The 20429-nt window shown below is 40.3% G+C and overlaps 1 protein-coding gene across 1 annotated transcript in view; it reads left to right on the forward strand.

Annotated features, from left to right (window-relative positions):
- Positions 1-20127, forward strand: part of LOC143038586 (phenoloxidase 1-like) — a 32538-nt gene extending 12411 nt beyond the window's left edge. The window contains exons 6-15 of the mRNA XM_076207990.1: positions 6589-6797; positions 7455-7605; positions 7850-7945; positions 8167-8358; positions 9556-9684; positions 10922-11107; positions 11420-11558; positions 12489-12605; positions 17550-17677; positions 18219-20127. Coding sequence (XP_076064105.1) covers positions 6589-6797; positions 7455-7605; positions 7850-7945; positions 8167-8358; positions 9556-9684; positions 10922-11107; positions 11420-11558; positions 12489-12605; positions 17550-17677; positions 18219-18446 — 1575 coding nt within the window. The 3' untranslated portion in view covers positions 18447-20127. The remainder of the gene's footprint in view (positions 1-6588; positions 6798-7454; positions 7606-7849; positions 7946-8166; positions 8359-9555; positions 9685-10921; positions 11108-11419; positions 11559-12488; positions 12606-17549; positions 17678-18218) is intronic.
- The last annotated feature ends 302 nt before the right edge of the window (positions 20128-20429 follow it).

Genomic DNA, 20429 nt, shown 5'->3' on the forward strand with positions numbered 1-20429 from the left:
TGAATCCATTCAGTAAAAAATTGTCTTGTTACCCAAGCCTTCGTATTAGCTCGCCACAGTACAGTCAATTTACTTCTCATAGCATTATTTCTTTTGAAAACTCTTGGATTATGAGAATGATACACTAGCAATGGTTTGACCTTGAAATCACCACTTACGTTACAGCACAGCAGAAGAGTGAGTCTGTCTTTCATTGGTTTGTGCCCAGGCAGCGATTTTTCCTCCTTAGTGATATAGGTTCGTTTTGGCTTTTTTCTTTTCAGAATAATCCGGTTTCATCAGCATTAAATACCTGCTGGGAAAGAAAATCTTCTTTATAAAGTCACCAAATTCAACCACAAAAATTTCCGCCATTTCTTTGTTTGGACTCGCCGCCTCACCATGCCTAACTACACTGTGAATTTCACTTCTGTTCTTAAAATTTTCAAACCATCCCCGACTTGCTTTAAATACAAAATCATCAGCACTTTTACCAGGGCTTCACTTAACTAGATCATCGCAAATCATTAACGCTTTCTCAGATATAGATGCTTCAGAGATACTATAACCTACTAACTGTTTCTCATTCATATAATCAAGCAAAAATTTTTCCATTTCCTCAAATATTTGTGGTCTTTGTTTACTAATGACGGTCACTCCTTTTGCAACGTCAGCCGACTTTATCACTTCTTTATTCTTGAGAATAGTACAAATTATAGACTTTGCCATACCGTACTGCACAGCAAGATCAGATACACGTACGCAATTTTCGTGTTTTGCGATAATTTCTTTCTTCACTTCGATTGTTTTTCTTACAACTTTCCTTTTTCCTTGACCAGTATTACTTTTTGCTTTCTTTGAAGCCATGACTGAGGGCTAGTGTAGGAAAAATAAATGCTGAATGCAATAAAATTGATAACGAAAGCACAGCACAACTATTCAGCTCAGCGTCCACGCGTTAGTGTCGTTCGAGAACCGAAATTTTGTTCGAAAACAGAGGTATTTCCAGATTTTTTTTTTTTTTTTTTTGGTACGAAAACCGATTTGTTCGAGTTTAGAGACGTTCGAGAACCGAGGTTTGATTGTATATATATATATATATATATATATATATATATATATATATATATACATATATATATATATATATATATATATATATATATATATATGTACAACACTGAATGGGTCCCAGTGAACAGATATACATTTTTATCAACCAAAATTCACTATAATTCTAAGCCATCAACATTGAAAGATTCGAGGAGGCCAACATGCAGAAATTGAAACGTGGTACGGCCAAGGATTCGAACCTGCGCTAGCACGTGACAAGTGATAGTGATTTAACCGATTGCTCCATCAAGAGACATGTAAGTTGAGCGCAACTTTTCTTATATATTTGTATGCTCGAGTTACATACACGTACACGAAATTTTGTGATCAACCCATCTTCACTATGATAGTACAATTGGTGAGTATACGAACGCGGGAAAACATTTGTACTACACTGAATGGGTCCTAGTGAACATATATACATTTTTATCAACCGCAATTTTTCCATTTAGAACAACTCTCAGTTTTTGATCGTTCAACCAATTACTAGACCAACTTAATAGGCTACCACTTACTCAGTGTGAAGTTAAATTAGTAAGTAGTCTTTCGTGGGGGACGGTATCAAAACTTTTGTAAAGTCTAGATATATTAAATCTATATTGTTTCTTTGGTCATAATTCGAGATGACTGTATATACATACATATATATTTATATATATATATATATATATATATATATGTATATATATATGTATATATATATATATATATATATATATCTGTGTATGGGTATACATATATATATCTACATATATACATGTATATATGTATATGTATACACACACACACACACACACACACACACAATCATACACACACACACAATCATACACACACACACTTTGATTTGTCACGTTACTCGATGTCACTTATCTTAAGGGAACCACACACACAGGATGTGTTTTGTTTTTATCACGAAAAATTCACAGAATCACTTCTGGAAACCATAAGGCGTCAGGTGGGCCTCGAAACCCCAGACCTGTAGCATCCGGTCTGGGGTCCCTACCGGTCGTCCTTGAGAGCTGATGTAGATCGAGGGACCGAAGTAGCACGATCTTTTCAGAAGTAGAATTTGGTAATAAAGTAATTTCACAGCGTAGACTAAGGATCCCGCGGTAGACCGCACGCTAAAGTATCACTAACTGTTGTTTAACCACCACTGACGTTGGTGATATTGTGGAGATAATGAAACGTGTTCGTGATGTCATTTAACAGGTGTAAGAAATCATACCTATAGTATTAGTCGAAATGGTGTTGGTAGTAATATCATTATCAGCTGTTGTAATAGTAATAAGTAACATATTGATGTTGGTGGTCTTAGTTGGGTTGTAAGGGTATATATGTAACGGAGGGGAGTACATATAAAACAGAGGGGTGTATATTTATAAAGGAGGAGGAACATATATAACGAAGGGTATACTTACAACGCAAGGGTGGATGTTTACAACAAGCTCATAGTTATCACATTGTGTGATGCTTCCTTAGAATATTGACTCTATTGATTGGCGGCAGTGTGCTGGTTTGATCTGACCTTACCTGAAGATTCTTGGTAAAATCGATTTACCCCAGGGTTCTTAAACCACGATTCATCTACCAGATTTAGCATTAAAATCACCAACATGTACTTTTTCTTGATACATTACCAGACTTAAATCATCATAAAAGCGCTAAATTTAATCGTCTAAAGATTCTAAACTCTATTATGAATTTGGTGCCTGAAACTCACCTTTAGCATTAAAGTCACCTATGACCAACGTGTACTTACTTTTTTCTATGACCTGACCTAAGTCATTATAGAAGGGCTCAATTTCGTCATCTGAGCTTTATGAAGTTGGTGCATAAATCCTATCTTCAGAACCCCACTTCACTATTAAAGTCGCTTATGACCAACGTGTACTTGTTTCTTTTTTATCTATTACCTGTCATCAATCATCATAGAAGGACTCAATTTCATCATCTGATCTCTGTGAAGTTGGTCCATAAATCTCACCTTCAGAACCTTTGCAGTAAAGTCGCCTATTACCAACGTATACTTATTTCTTTCTTGACCAATTATCAGAGTTAAATCATCATAGAAGGACTCAATTTCATCGCCTGAACTAAAAACATAAGAACAGAAGAATGAAGGAGACTGCAAGAGTCCAATAAGGCCTACACAAGGCAGCTCCATATCCATCACCACCTGTCATCCCTATCCATAAAGTTGTCTAACCGTTTCTTAAAACAACCGATAGTTTCAACGCTCACTACATGGTTACTAAGTCTATTCCATTCGTTGACCACCCTATTAGTAAACCAATTCTTGCCTATTTCCTTCTTAAATCTAAATTTGTCCAGTTTAAATCCATTACTGCGAGTCCTGCCCTGTTGTTTTAATATGATGACCTTGTTTGCATCACCTCTATTAGATCACCCCGTACTCTGCATCTTTCCAGAGAGTGTAAGTTAAGGTGCCTAAGCATCTCCTCGTAGGGCAAATTCTTGAGTCCATGTATCATTTTGGTCACTCTTCTCTGCACTGATTCTAGTGAACTGATGTCCATTCTATAGGACAGAGACCTAAGCTGTACCGCATAGTCAAGGATGGGTCTAACTATTGCTAGATAGAGTTTGATAATTACCTCTTTACTTCTATTCGTTACCGTCCTAGCAATGAAACCTATTGCTCTGTTAGCTTTATTCTTGGCGCTAATGCACTGTTTCCTGGTTTTAAGGCCCGGACTCACTAGAACTCCCAAGTCTCTCTCGCACTCAGTTTTCTCTAAAAACGTGTTATCTAAGCTGTACCTAATTTTGGGGCTATGTAGCCCTACGTTTAACACGCTACACTTAGAGATATTGAAGTTCATTTGTCATTTCACCGACCATGTGAACAATTTGTTAAGATCATCCTGCAGAATCTCTGCGTCGTCTCCTGACCTAATTAGGCGTCCTATTTTAGTGTCATCCGCGAACTTACTAACATCACTATTTATCCCATCGTCTAAGTCGTTTATGTACATAATGAACAACAAGGGACCCAAAACCGAGCCCTGGGGAACCCCACTAGTAACATTGCCCCACCTGGATTTTACTCCATTTATGGTGACCCGCTGTTTTCTGTTACTGATCCAAGCTCTAATCCATTCTAACACTTTTCCTCCTATGCCATGGGCTTTGATTTTATTTAGTAGTCTCTGGTGTGGCACCTTGTCGAACGCTTTGCTAAAGTCAAGGTAAATCACATCGTAATTATCATTGTTATCTGACGCCTTATATACTTTAGTGTAAAAGGATAGAATATTAGTCACACATGACTTACCCTTAGAGAAACCATGCTGTGTGTCACGAATCAAAATATGTCTCTCAATGTGTTCTCTGAGTCTATTTACTATTATTGATTCAAGCATTTTACCTATAACCGATGTCAAATTGATTGGTCTCTAGTTGCATATAGACGATTTGTCTTCCTTCTTAAAAACAGGAACAACGTTTGCCTTCCCCCAAGGAGTAGGCACAAGACCAGTGTCTACCGATTTATTAAATATTTCAGTTAACTGGTCGCAGATTTCAAATTTACACTCCTTAAGCACTCTCGGAAAAGTTTCGTCTGGACCCGGGGATTTTGTAGCTTTAAGTCTTTCAATCTGCTTGACTACTTCTACTTTACTAATGCTGATATTAGATAAACTACTTTCTTCATCCCCTCTGAAAAAACGGATCGCAGTCAGGTGCCTTATTTAATCTATCATTAATAAGAACCGAGAGAAAATATTTGTTAAATTCCTCACTCATTTTTTCTCCGATTCTATCATGAAATTTTCATCGTTTTTAATTGGGCCTATTCTTTCTTTATTTTTTGTTCTACAGAGATGAAAGAAACCCTTAGGGTTTGTTCTTGCTTGACTGACAACTTTAATTTCATAGTTACTTTTCGATGTACGTGTATTCTTTTTAACCATCTTTGCCATTTCGTAATATTTTGATCTAAGGTGTGTTTCCCCGTTTTTTTTTCTTCACATAAAGTCCTCTTTTCATTCCGATCTCATGTCTCAGTCTGTCCGTTATCCATTTGGGAGTATTACTATTCTTCCGTATTGACTTTAGGGTGATAAATGTATTTTGTGCATTAATAGTTAAATCAATTAGATTGCTATACATTTCATCCAAATCACTGACCTGGCTGTTTACCCCCCGCCCCCAAGTGACCTGACCCAAGGTATGCATAATACCCTCCGTGACCCAACCCCTGGTCATAACCTCACTCATGGTCATGACCTGACCCCTGGTCATACCCCGACTCTTGACCGTGCAGGTGATAGCCGAATCATCCGTATGACATTTCATATTCAAATTCAAATAGCTTTTTATCTTATCAAAATTGGCTCTCCTGAAGTCTGGTACTTGGACATTATTCATGCTTTTTAATTCTTCCCAAATAATATTAAATCTTATCTCTTGATGATCGCTAGAGCCTAGACTATCTCCCACTTTTATGTTAATCATTAGGTGCTCATTATGAGTTAAAAGTAAGTCCAGAGTATTTTCTCTCCTCTTAGGATCGGTAATAATTTGTTTTAAGAAATTACCCTGCAACACATCTAAGAATTTTTTCGCTTCCTGATCTCCTACTAAAGTTTCCCAGTCAATGTTTCTACAATTAAAATCTTCCATGATCACAACGTTTTTATACTGGGACGCTTTGCGAATTTGATGAACCAGGGGATCAGTCTGCTCAATGCTGAGGTTAGGAGGTCTATACATGACGTCAATAATAACTTTCTTTTTCTTGCCTATAATCTCCACCCAAATAGATTCCGTACTGTCTTCTTCCTGAATAGAATTGTTGATAATACAGTTATTGTATTTTTAACGAAAAGTGCTACTCCTCCCCCACCCCTGCCAACCCTGTCCTTGTGAATATATATATATATATATATATATATATATATATATATATATATATATATATATATATATATATGTATGTATGTATGTATGTATGTATGTATGTATGTATCCTTCCATTTAGATTTCCGGAAGGAAATGTTTATCAGCCATGTTGATCCAGGATTCAGTAATAGCTATAATATCAAAATTCTCTACGCATGCTTTACCTCGCAGCAAATAAATTTTGTTTATTACGCTTCTGCTATTTGTATAGTAAACTTTAATTTTATCCTCCCTCCACCTGCTTTGGTGATTCTTTTCACAGTCCCTCTCTGAGCTGTTTCTATTGCCTAAACTATATTCCGATACTTCCCCCCTACTCCCACATAATCCACCCGAAAAAAAATCCTGTAGGATGCCTACTTCTCGCACAAGGGATTCAACAAGGAGCCGAAATCCTCTGGGCTACAAGTGCACCCCATCCTTTGTATATAGATGATTCTTACCATAAGAGCAATCCCAGTTGTCGACAAATGCCCATCCATTGGGCTTACAATGTTTTGCCAGTCTGCAATTCATTGTGAAGTTGGTGTATAAACCTCACTTTCAAAACCCTGGTTCTTGCAGACGGAGAGGATCGTGGTGGACCACGGCCTCGAGTTCTCCGGGACCGACGAGAACCCGGAGCACCGCGTGGCCTACTGGCGCGAGGACTACGGGATCAACGCCCACCACTGGCACTGGCACATCGTCTTCCCCGCCGAGATCGAGATAGCCTTACATCGTGACAGGAAGGGCGAACTCTTCTATTACATGCATCAACAGATGATGGCCAGGTACTACTCAGAAAAGGAGGAGGACGTAAAGGAACAAGACATGGGTCAGAAGGAGGTGGTGGAGGAGGAGTAAGAGGAGGAGGAGTAAGAGGAGGAGATCAGGGGAAGGGCGTAAGGGGACAAGGTAGGGGCAGAAGAAGGTATGAGGAGGAGAGGGAGTAGGGGAAGGGAGAGGAGGAGGAGGAGAAGGGAGGACGTGAAGGGACAAAACAGGGGTCAAAAGGAGGTAGAGGGGGGCGGAGGAGGATGGGGGGAGGACATAAGAATATATGTAAACGGCATACCATAAATTTTATTGAAAGGAACCGAAATGAGTTCTGTAACAGTCATATATGAACTGCCTCCCTTTCCACATTTCTTTGGTTTTCTAAAATGAATACAATGGAAGAGCGAAGCAGTACAGAACCTAAAACTGATACATGTCACAGTATCTCTCCCTCAACCTTTCTTTGGGCTTAAGAAGGAAATAGGCAAGAGCAGGTTTACCAACAGAGTGATTAACGAATAGTAAAGACTTAGTAACCATGTAGAGAGCGTTGTTTTAGGACAAGGCGAGATACCTTTATGGATGGGGATAACCGGTAATAAGGGGCACTGAACTGCCTTATGTAGGACTCATGGTCTTTTGCAGTCTTCTCCATCCTTATGTTCTCCCAGGTACGACATGGAGCGGATGAGTGTTGGTCTTGGAAGGGTTGTCAAGCTGGACAACTGGAGAGAACCCATCCCAGAGGGCTATTTCCCCAAGCTCACCACTGGCAACAGCAGCCTAAACTGGGGCTCCCGTCCCGATGGCCTGAGCGTCAAGGTGAAGACCTACCAAGTCGATCCGAACGCAAGAGTTCGAATTCCCTTTGTGAAGGAAATATTTATTTTGTATCTAGTTAACATTTTAACTAACATTATTTTGTTTGATTATTCATTTATCTGTTTATTTACTTATTTGTCTATTAATTTGATTTGATTTTACCTATTTTTTCTTTCTTTATTCTATTTATTCATTTTTATTTTTTCGTTTATATATCTATTTACTTATTTTTTGGCACAAATAGAACTTGACTCGGCACAGGATACGCATCAATATCAACGAGATGGAGATGTGGAGAGACCGAATATTTGAGGCCATCCATTTGAAGAAAGTTGTGCAGGTAAATGGTTCTATAATTGTGTCCCCAAGGACTAGCAACACACCTCTTTGGTCCTCTATTCAGACCAGGACAGATAGCTCCTCTTGGCTCGGAGAGTCAAATCGGCAGCCTGACATGAATATGCAAAATCTTGTAAAAATCTCGTCGTCAGAATCATATCATTTTCGTCCAAGCCAACGACGTAAAAAAAAAATGGCGTCTTTCTTCTCTCAATTGCCCAGGAGGACGGGAAGGAGATCCAGCTCACGGACGACCTCGATCCGGACCGTGGACAGAAGCGTGGCATCGACATCGTGGGCGATATGTTGGAGGCCGACACGAGGCTGAGTCCCAACTACACTTTCTATGGGGACATGCACAACTTTGGCCACGTCCTTCTTGCCCTTGCTCACGACCCCGATGGTGTCCACAGGGTAAATGTCACCATTTTCAACGCTGGTTGGGACGAAGGGGTAGTAGGAGAGAGAGATGGACCGATAGATAGATAGATAGATAGATAAATAGATAGGTAGACAGGTAGATAGATAGAGAGATAGAGAGATGGACATATAGACAGATAAATAGCTATATAGGTAATGAGTGATGAATAGATAGGTATAGAAAGAGAGCGAGAGTTCCCCATTTTCAACACTGGTTGGGACGAAGGGGTAATAGGAGAGAGAGATGGACCGATAGATAGATAGATAGATAGATAAATAGATAGATAGATAGATAGATAGATAGAGAGAGAGATAGATGGACATATAGACAGATAAAAAGCTATATAGGCAATGAGTGATGAATAGATAGGTATAGAAAGAGAGCGAGAGTTCCTGTGGTTCCGTGGACACGTCCTTCTTGCCTTTATCTACGACCCCGATGTTGTCCACAGGGTAAATGTCACCATTTTCAACAATGGTTGGGACGAAGGGGTAGTGAGAGAGATGGACCGATCGATAGATAGATAGAGAGAGAGAGATGGACCGATAGATAGGTAGATAGAAATTGACAGATATACAGGTAAATAGCTACTGTATATAGATAAAAAGTGATGGATAGATAGGGATAGATAGAGAGAGAGAGATTTCCTGTGGTTCCATGGACCCATAGTTTACCACAAAGCCTCCCAGTTGTGACCACAAACCAAAAACTAGTGGTAGTCAGTGAATGCTTAACGATTTCATTCAGTGTTGAAAAGTGGTTTCCAGGAGGCTGAGGAACAGCAATCCATGAGTATTGGGTACATGAGTAAACATAAAGTCTTCACATGAGCAAAAACGTCATCAACCATGATCCATCAGTACAGTATTTATTCTCTTTCTCCGTCAATTCTATTTTTCCACAAGTGAGTTGTATTCTTCTGTAGTGTGCAACCCACCATTAAGAAAAATAAGGTAGTTGACCTGAGTGAAAACAAATCAATGGATAAATTTGTCGATCCGATGACCAAAAGCCAAGGACTATTCTCTTGTGTAAAGACTTCGCGATTGAGAAGCAAAGGAAATGATAAACAAGGAGAAGTAGGAGGGGAGAGGGAAATATGGAGTAAGAGGAGAGTGGATATGGGAGATGAGCAGGAGCTGCAGAATACCAACCCAAGACTGATTTAACTTTGCTGATGTCCTACGCAGGAGGAGATGGGTGTGATGGGCGACAGTGGAACAGCCATGCGAGATCCCGTCTTCTACCGCTGGCATCGTTACATCGACGACATCTTTCAGGAGTACAAGTTCTTGCAGAAGCCCTACACTGAAGACCAGGTCAGTTCCTTCCATCACACCTCAGATGTTAGGTAAAGTTTACACATAAGATGTGGTTTGTCGTCATTGTTGTTATTACTATTCTTAGAAAACTTTGTATAGACAGATACGGGAAGACGAGGCGAAAGAATGATAGAGCTCTGGAACAGCCTTTACCAGAAGAGTAGCAACATACTACTCGATCGGTTTAAACGCTCGTCGTTCTCAAGAGTTGATCTGCTGGAGATATTCGATTGTCCCATAAACCTAGGTCTCTTAATTCAACACTCGCCAACCGCCACTTGTGCGGACGTTTGGGCCCAGGACATAAACCCATTTCGGGAATTGACCCATGACATAAAACGTCACTAATTCCCGAAGTGAGTTTATGTCCTGGGTCCAAACGTCCGCACAAGTGGCGGTTGGTGAGTGTTGGAGTAAGTGACCTAGGTGTATATTCACTAGCTATCAACTTCGTCTATCTTCTAGTAGGAAGTCAACCGGTCGAGTGGTGTGTTACTTTTAAAGACTCTTCCACTCCCTCGTTTCTCTCCTCTCACCTTCCCGTTATTATGTACTTTTTATTACTATTAATATACTATTAATTATTACTATTATTATTACTATTGATATGCTATTAATAATCAGTCAACTGTTATCCGCAAAGCGTGGTGACTAGGCATTGGGAAGAGATTTTCTCACTCCTTTTCGCTCCCGCCATCACAGCCGTCCCTTACACTCCTTCCCGCTTAAAGCGTTATCGCACTGAGCTATTTTTGTCTATCCGCCCACCTCACCTCCTGCACTTTTTCCGCCGTAAAATCACTATTGCAAACTATTTTGTTTTCTCAGTAATTTAGAATGACATTTCATATCCTGGAGGATTTTTTTTTCTCCAGCATATCAGATTCTTTCCTGAAAACTGCGGACTGCAAATCTGCTCGAACAGTCGGAGTAGAATAGATCAGTATTAGATGATATGGACTCCATTGACAACCAAAACCATTCTTAAAAAAAAAAAAAAAAAAAAAATCATATACACTTCTCATCCTACATATAACCTTACTAATTCGGCTTAAACCACCACGGCGAGGTACAAAGGCTGTATTGTCCCTCAAGAGATAGCCCGGTCCTGCAGTGGCCCATTCAAGCTGATCCACACAACTACAACTACACGGTGACGTTATGAGAATGGATGCACGGAGAATGCACGAATCTGTGATGATGCATTGCCAACAGCTCTGTTTCTCCTTTTCAGTTGAACTTCCCTGAAGTGTCTGTGGATAAAGTTACAGTGACTGCTGGCCTGGAGAACAATGTCCTGTATACATATTTCAATATGCGCGAGATTGAAGCTTCTCGTGGTCTCGATTTTGATTCAGACACCCCTGTCATCGTCCGCCTCACACATCTCGACCACAGGCCCTTCAAGTACCACTTCCAGGTAATTTCTTGAACGGCGTTCGTCACATGTATTGAGCTTTCTTCCAGTGTAACAGACACACACTCTCATTGTAACAGAAAAATATGTGCAAGAGATTTAGAACTAATACAAAATAAGTCTGAAATGGCAGGATGGTGAGATGAACGTAGAAAACAGTTACATTTTTTGTTTCCTAACGCTTCTTCCTTACTACCCTTACCACCTGCCACTCATCAATCTTCCAAACTTTAATGAATGTGAAATGTATGATTAAGGGAATATATTATCTTTCTGGTTGCTAACAAAGGGTTCTTTTGGTTTTTGGTGATGCAGATCTCGAACAAGAGCAGGAGTAAAGTGGAAGCGACAATTAGGGTCTTCATCGCCCCCATGTTGAACATCCGTAACATGAGGATGAATTTCTTGGAACAGCGCACGCTCTTTGCTGAAATGGACAAGTTCCAGATCAGTCGTATGTTGAACAGGAATTTCGCGCTTTAATGTACACCACCTGAACTGACCCAACCTTGTTCAGAATAAGCAAATAATTTTAGTTTCAATTTTTTGTATCATGTTTCCCTGTTTTTCCCATGACTGTGAATCCAACCATTCCAGCCCCAGCTTAGTGACCCACCCAACCAACATTACTTCAACTCTCACATATATGAAGCGTCCACAAACAGAGGGGCATCCCGGCCACTTTTACTGGTTTTAAGTTAAGCCCATATTGTGAAAGGCGTAAGCCTCACACACACACACACACACACACACACACACACACACACACACACACACACACACACACACACACACACACACACACACACACACACACACACACACACACACACACACACACACACACACGCACACACACACACACACACACACACACACACACACACATATGTATATATATACATATATATATATATATATATATATATATATATGTGTGTGTGTGTGTGTGTGTGTGTGTGTGTGTGTGTGTGTGTGTGTGTGTGTATGTGTGTGTGTGTGTGTGTGTGTGTGTGTGTGTGTGTGTGTGTGTGTGTGTGTGTGTGTGTGTGTGTGTGTGTGTGTGTGTGTGTGTGTGTGAGTTTGTGTGTGTGTGTGTGTGTGTGTGTGTGTGTGTGTGTGTGTGTGTGTGTGTGTGTGTGTGTGTGTGTGTGTGTGTGTGTGTGTCTGAGTTTGTGTGTGTGTGTGTGTGTGTGTGTGTGTGTGTGTGTGTGTGTGTGTGTGTGTGTGTGTGTGTGTGTGTGTGTGTGTGTGTGTGTGTGTGTGTGTGTGTGTGTGTGTGTGTCCGTGATTAACCCCAAACCAACAAACGTGGCGGGGATACCCTTCTGTTTCTGGATGCCTCATGAAACATAGATTAATCCTATGTCATCTTTTCCTCCAGTCAAGCCTGGAAAGAACATCATCGAGAGAAGGGACGATGAATCCTCCATCACGCTCCCGCGGGAGTTCAACTTCAGGAACATTGAAAGGGGCGAGGTGTACGAAGATGGCACTGTCGGTGAGTGTGGCACCCGTGCCAATGAAACCTCTCTTAAATCATTATCACATTGGGCTGGTTTTCCTTGGACTGTTGGAGCACATTTGCAGCCCACAGCTTTCGGGAAGGAATCTGATATGCTGGAGGAAAGTAATTTACCTCCAGCATATCAAATGATATTCTATGTAAATTGTTGAGGAAACGAAACAGTTTGCCATAGTTATTTTACGGTGGAAAAAGTTCTGGAGATGGGCGGTACCGCCGATGATTTGGAGGTTGGAGGAAATATAGCACAGTGTGATCACACCTTTAGAGAAGTGGAGAGACGAGATTGAGAAGTTTGCAGGAGTGGCATGGCAGAGGTTGGCGCGGTCGTGTGAATCATGGAATGCTATGAAGGAGGCCTTTGCTCAGCAATAGACTCAGGGTGATTTGATTGATTGATTAATAGCATCTAGTTACAGCAGTCCGTAACCCTAAGCCTATGCGCAAATTGAGACGCATGGGACGCAGCACAGAACAAAGGCAGACTTCCTGTTCCTGAACTGAAGTACAGTTTGAACTTTTCTCACTTGAAGTGCCGTGGTAGTTCATCCTCTATAAGCATTTCAAGTGAGAGAGAAGTTCAAACTGTACTTCATTTCAGCAACAGGAAGTGTAGCTTTTGGTGGTTACACAAGTGTGGTGCAGAGAAGATAGTCCCGCTGGAATTTATATTTATTGAAAACAGGCGGTTCCGGTATTTACAGATCGGGATATAATCCTCCAAGGGAAGAGTGTCTCCCCTGGTGAGTCTAAGGGAGAGTGTCTCTATTAGTCTCCTCTGTTGTGTGGTGAAACAATAACCGCTTATATATACGAATATGCCTACCTTGCATATAGGTGTGGGGTTTACAGTTTATATTTGGCATTTATATAATAATATATGTGTGTTAGCGCATTGCAGTGTTTGGCTGTCATTAGGGGATGTGCCTTGACATGATGTATGCATTGGAGTTACAATTATGTAGTTTGGTAGGTATAAGGAAATGGTTAATGATCTGTCTGGTGACAATATATACTTGTATCGGTAAGTTCCGTTGGGCGCTGGCGTGATGTGTTGCATGTCCGAGTCAGATGTTTACGATCTGGAAGTGTGAATGTCAACAAGATTGGTTAGGGATTGCCAAGGCCAGTGCCTGTCGGGCACCTTGTAGGGATGTGGATTACGTGTCAGGCATGTGATATCGTAATGGTCAGTATCTGGATACATTTCCTCCCCGACCTCTTTGAGATGCGTCCTCGTACCCTGGGTTAAGGTCGAGACGGTGGAGATTTGGCATACAATTGCAAAGACATATGATAATGTGTCACGTCGCTAGTGGGAGACATTGACTTGTAAAATTCGTCATTGGCTTGAATGAGAACTCGTAAAGGGGGAGTTACGTATATCATCATATCCTGGAATGTATTCAGTAAGCTATGGTAATATATATTTCTTTGCACTAAAACCCGTTTCACTTTGAACGTCAGTGTGTATTCTCTTTTCAACGAGAATGTATGGGAATATGTTTGTCACTGTAGTTCGGGATCTCTTTTCAATGAAGTGTTTAGTTCCGTTTTCACTGTAGTTCAAATATGATTCGGCAGCACTTGCACTAGGTACCATAACTTAATAAATGTAAGACATCCTAAAAATCAGTATTGTTAGTTTGTGTGTTTGAAGTTATTTCAAGAGTATGTTTGTTGTACATATCTAAAATATAACGGCGTTTACGCAATTCACATCGTTCCGTAAAGGGAGGACTATTCTCTTGTTTCAACGAGTTTTGTATTAGGTTCAATGAATTTGACCGAGTTTAAACAATGTATGTTTGAAATAGAGGTTTTCGTATTTAAGTACTACAGTTGGTGTATGGGTTTTGGTTATTGTTTATGGTAGGAGTTAGTATATTTCTGAGTTTTATATGATTAAAATATGATTGTTCATGTAACGTTATATATTGTATTGATTTTTGTGAATACGTGTATTATTCCTAGGTCATCACTATTTGAAGGAAGCTTGAGAAGATTTTTATAGATGGAATAGGTTTGGTAAGGGATCATTAATACCATGTTAACCATTTGAGACGTACGACGTCTTGCGTCTTGTGGGAGGGATATTTAGTGATAATTCATAGTTTCTGCTTTATGTGTTTGTTTGTTCATTGATAGATTTTGTCGTTGTGTTTTCTTTGGTTTATTTTATTATGTGTTGGCCTTTGGTGACTACCTGTGAGCCTGCCTTGGGGCGGGTGGGGTTGGGTGTGTGTGTGGAATTTGCCGAGTTGTGCATATTTGCTGGATGTGTTAGTCTGGATTAGTTTAAAGTGAATGTGATATTGAGTTGTTATATATGGGTTAACAAGAAATATATTGAGTATCTAGTAAGACATGATGGCATGGTTGACATTATGGTTAGTGTGTCTTAGTATTGTAGATGTTTTATAGAATGAGTTTGAGTTTGAAAAAAAAAATATTTTGCTTATAAAATGTACTGGGAAATGATTGGTATGTAATTATTGATTTCTATATTTCTGAGATTTTCTATATTTACATAGTGTTTTGTACTAAGAATTTGGCCGACGCGAAGTTTCTGGTCCTTTCCGTGGGTTACGGTGATGGAGAGAGGGGTGGAGGTGCAGAGTTAGGTAGAGGGTCAGCCTCTCTGGCCGACGCGAAGTTTCTGGTCCTTGCGGTGGATCAAGGCGGTGGAGAGAGGGATGGAAGTGCAGAGTTGGGTAGAGGGTTAGACTCTCTGGCCGACGCGAAGTTTCTGGTCATGCTCCGTACGTGAAGAGATAAAAAAAAAAAAAAAGATAGTTGTACATTTAGTTGGTACTCACGATGGCTGCCGGGGTCGGTTGAAGTGCTGGAGTGGGTAGAGTTGTAATCGTCACTCGGAGGGGACGGTTGTGGAGGGGTGGTGTGTAGAAAGTCTGATGTGACGCTCGCTTGGAGGTGCGCCGAATGGAGTCGCTTGGAACTGCTGAACCTGAAGTCAGCGCGCTGGGCCTGGGTCCCTCGTGACCTATTAGAGTCGCGTGGCTTTGTTCTAGAAGTAGGGGAATGAGTATGATCAATAGTATTACTCCTCGAAGTGGGTGTTTGCTAAGTTTGCGTGTGCTCGGACGGCTGCCGTGAGCAAATGCTGTGTAGGCACGTGAGAAGGAGGTTGGTGAACTTGAAGTAGGTGCACGGGGCTGAATGAAGTTTTGTGGGCAGTTGCCTCGGTTTTTTCAATCTGGGTTGGATTCCGTTGGCTTGATTGAAGTCTTGAAGTCAATGTGATGGGCTTGATTGATACTGGGCTCCGATGCGTTGCATTGGGCGTTCTTGTGACTTGATTGGAGTTTGATGCGGCGATGCGTAGAGTTGATTGAAGTCTTGAAGCCGATGCGTTGGACTTGCTTGAAATTGGGTTTCGTTGCGTTGCTCTGGGCGTTCTTGAGACTTGATTGAAGTTTGATGTGGTTATGCGTTGAGTTGATTGAAGTCTTGAAGCCGATGAGTTGGGCTTAATTGATACTTGGTTTCGATGAATTGCTCTGGGCGTTTTTTTGTAACTTGATTAGAGTTTAATGCGGTGATACGTTGATGCGTTGGGCTTGATTGATATTGGGCTTTGATACGTTGCACTGGGCGTTCTTTTGATTTGATTGGAGTTTGATGCGTGATGCGTTAGGTTGACTGAAGTCTTGAATTTGCGTTGCTGGGAATCACTGCTCTGGGCTGACGATTCTAGTCGTGTAACCAGTGAAAGGCTACTCAGACACGCTATGGGGGGTAGCGTGGGTATTCGTGGACGGGCAGTCTCCTTTTCAAAGGTGTCAGTCGTATAACCTGTTAATGGCTACTAAGACACACAACGTAGGGGTAACGTGAGTAGTCGTAAACGGGTGATCTCTTCTTCAAGATGGCTACAACTGCAAGTTATACCTGTAGAAGTCGGCAGACCTGGCAGGCAACGACGGCAGGCGAGCTGGCAGACGGCAGACCTGGTAGGCGTGGCTAGTCGTGGACGAGCGGCTTACCTTCGGAGGTGTTGGGGACCACTTCCTGGTACCATTTATGCAGCCTTTGGTGGTTACACAAGTGGGGTGCAGGGAAGATAAAGTCTCACTAGAATTTATATTTATTGAAAACAGGCGGTTCCGGTATTTACAGATCGGGATATAATCCTCCAAGGGAAGAGTGTCTCCCCTGGTGAGTCTAAGGGAGAGTGTCTCTATTAGTCTCTTCTGTCGTATGGTGAAACAATCACCACTTATATACACGAATATGCCTACCTTGCATATAGGTGTGGGGTTTACAGTTTATATTTGGCATTTATACAATAATATATGTGTGTTAGTTGTATTGCAATGTCTGGCTATAATTAGTGGATGTGCCTTGACATGATGTATGTATTGGAGTTACAATTATGTAGCTTGGTAGGTATAAGGAAATGCTTAGTGATATGTCTGATGACACTATGTACTTGTATCGGTAAGTTCCGTTGGGCGCTGGCGTGATATGTTGCATGTCTGAGTCAGATGTTTACGATCTGGAAGTGTGAATGTCGACAAAATTGGTTAGGGATTGCCAAGGCGCCTGTCGGGCACCTTGTAGGGATGTGGATTACATGTCAGGCATGTGATATCGTAATGGTTAGTATATGAATACAAAGTCTGTGCTGCGTCGCCTGTGTTGCCTGCGGCTCAGTTTGTGCATAGGTTAACATCTGGTAACAGGGAGTAACTACAGTTGTTACATACAAAAAAAAAAAAAAAAAAAAAACAGACTTGTACAGCCTAAAGTTTATTCCAACACTTTTTGCTAAGAAATCTTTCTTGATACTGGCTGCTTCTTAAGAGAAATTATGTTCTTTCATCGTCCCCTTCATCAAAAATATATTTTGTAGGCAAACAGGTATTCACCCTCAGCTTCTGTCCTTCTGCCCCACAGCACCACCTGAGAGCGACGGGTCCTTCTGTGCCTGCGGCTGGCCTCAGCATGTGCTCTTACCGAGGGGGAAACCTGAGGGCATGCCCTTCCAGCTTGTTGTCATGGTTACTGACTGGAATGAAGATAAGGTAAAGCTAAGGCTCATTATTCAAGGTTCAGAGATGAGATAGACTTCCCTCAGTCACATGTACATTACACATACAAACATATATATATATATATATATATATATATATATATATATATATACACATTTATGTATATATATATATATACACATATATATACATATATATATGTATATATATATATATATATATATATATATATATATATACATTTATAAAGTATTTATAAAGAATTTATAAAGTATTCTCATATATAAATACACGGACACACACACACACACACACACACACACACACACACACACACACATGAATACATATATATATATAAATGCGAGTTTTCAAAAAGCGATAAACAAACATGCACATGCCAAAATATAGATATAGTTGGACAAAGGTAGTGAAACAGTGAAGAACGAGAACAGAGAGAGAGGGAGACACAGAGGGATAGACACATAGAGAGAGACAGAGACACTGAGACAGCAAGAGAGAGAGAGAGAGAGAGAGAGCTACTGTAGTTTGTTGACCCATCCATTCGCAGGTGAACCAACCCACCCCGCGGGCCTGCGGCAATGCGGCCTCCTTCTGCGGCATCCTCAACGGCAAGTATCCGGACAAGAAGCCCATGGGCTTCCCCTTCGACCGTCTGCCGTCCGATCACCCGACGAACGGACCCTGGATGGTGGAGGAGTACTTGGGGCGTTTCAGCAACGTGTCCGTCACAGAAATCAACATCAAGTTCTCGAAGAAAAAAATCGCAGAGGAATAGACGCCATCTTGGGAAGTGTTACTCCAAAAAAAGAGCACAGGCAGATGAAAAGTATATAAGTAAGAATAAATGAATGAATAGGTAAAAATTAATAAAGAAAAGTAAATAACAACAATAAATGAAAATAGGTAAAAATGAATAAAGAAATATAGATAAATAACAACAATAAATAAGAACAATAGATAAAAAATGAAAAAAGGAAATTCACAAGGTTTTAATGTACTGGTCACTCATGCAAACAGTTGCAATATAGACAACTTCTTTCATTCTCAGAAAATATCTTAGAATTGGTCTTCCTTTCTCAGTTTTGTTAGGAAACAAGCCTGATCTCCTCACTACTCAAGTTTCACACCAAAATGTCCTTCTGCTTCACTAAGTAGTGATGCCTAATCCACTGTACTAACATCTGCTAAGTTCTAGAATAAGGTCCTGTTCACATTAGCGGTTTGAGCCGCGGCGGTTCAATTACACTGTAAATCAGTGGTGTCCAGACACAACCGCACATTTTTTCCTTGGTTAAACGGTACCGCCACAGTCTAAACAGCTTGTGTGAACAGGGCCTAAGGCACTGCAACCTACACAGTGCCCGCACTTGAAGGCTGAAGCAGATTTTCATTTAAGGTCAAATAATCATTTGATGATACTTTATAAATCATGAAAACTTTTAGTGTCCCAAGTAAACATGGCAATTGAATTTCTACAATCAGAAATGTATTCAGAGAATAGGAAAACTTGGTGTAAGATTTTTATATGACCAACAAGTTGCTGGATAATGAAAAATGATAGGAAACATGAATAAAAGGTTAAGGTTTGGTTGATACATTTCGAGTATAAACTCGGCTAAAAAAAAGATATATAATGTACATACATATATGCGAATAAATCACAAAAACACGTGATTCACAAAATGTGTAATAAAACCACTTGGAAAATTAAATGAAAGGTGACCGAATGTTTTCGTCTAAGACATTTCCAAAGGTCTTAAATAGACGAAAACGTTCGGTCACCTTTCATTTTATTTTCCAAGTGGTTTTATTACACATATATACATGCATACATACATACATTTATATATATACATACATATATATATATATATATATGTATATATATATATATATATATATATATATATATATATATATATATATATACAAATAAGTAGACATGAAGACAGGCTTAAGCATCCTCTGGAGAAACGAAGAGGGGTGATCTAATAGAAGTATTCAAATGTGCCAAGGGCTTTAACAAGGATGATACAGAAAGGTCATCATATTAAAACACCAGGATAAAACTCGTAGTAATGGACGTAAATTGGGCAAATTTAGGTTTAAGAAGGAAATAGGCAAGAACTGGTTTACCAAGAGAGTGGTTAAAGAGTTGAATGGATTTAATAACCATGTAGTTAGCCCTGAAAGAAGAGGTTATTTTTAAAGAGATTAGATAACTTTATGGATAGGGATGACAGGTGGTAATGGACATGGAACTGTCTAATGTAGGCCTTATGGTCTCTTGTAGTTTCCCCTAATGTTCTTATGACTTTTTTTTCACCCGACGCCTGGTAGGGTAATTCCTGTCAGCTAGCGGGTTATGTATGAATAAATGAACAAATGAATTTATCCCATATTTGATGAAGTTTCATGTAATGTTTCAACAACAAATAAATGAAACAATAATGTAACTTTATAATTTCAGTTTTCCCCCTTGCAGAAACGAGCGCAAACACACACACACACAAACACACACACACACACACACACACACACACACACACACACACACACACACACACACACACACACACACACACACACACACACACACACACACACACACACACAGAACACACACACACACATACACACACACACACACACACACACACACACACACACACATCACACACTCGGTACACACACACACACACACACACACACCACACACACACACACACACACACATATATATATATATATATATATA

Source organism: Oratosquilla oratoria, chromosome 24, assembly GCF_046742065.1.
Source record: "Oratosquilla oratoria isolate Oo_2021 chromosome 24, ASM4674206v1, whole genome shotgun sequence".
NCBI classification, from domain to species: domain Eukaryota; kingdom Metazoa; phylum Arthropoda; class Malacostraca; order Stomatopoda; family Squillidae; genus Oratosquilla; species Oratosquilla oratoria.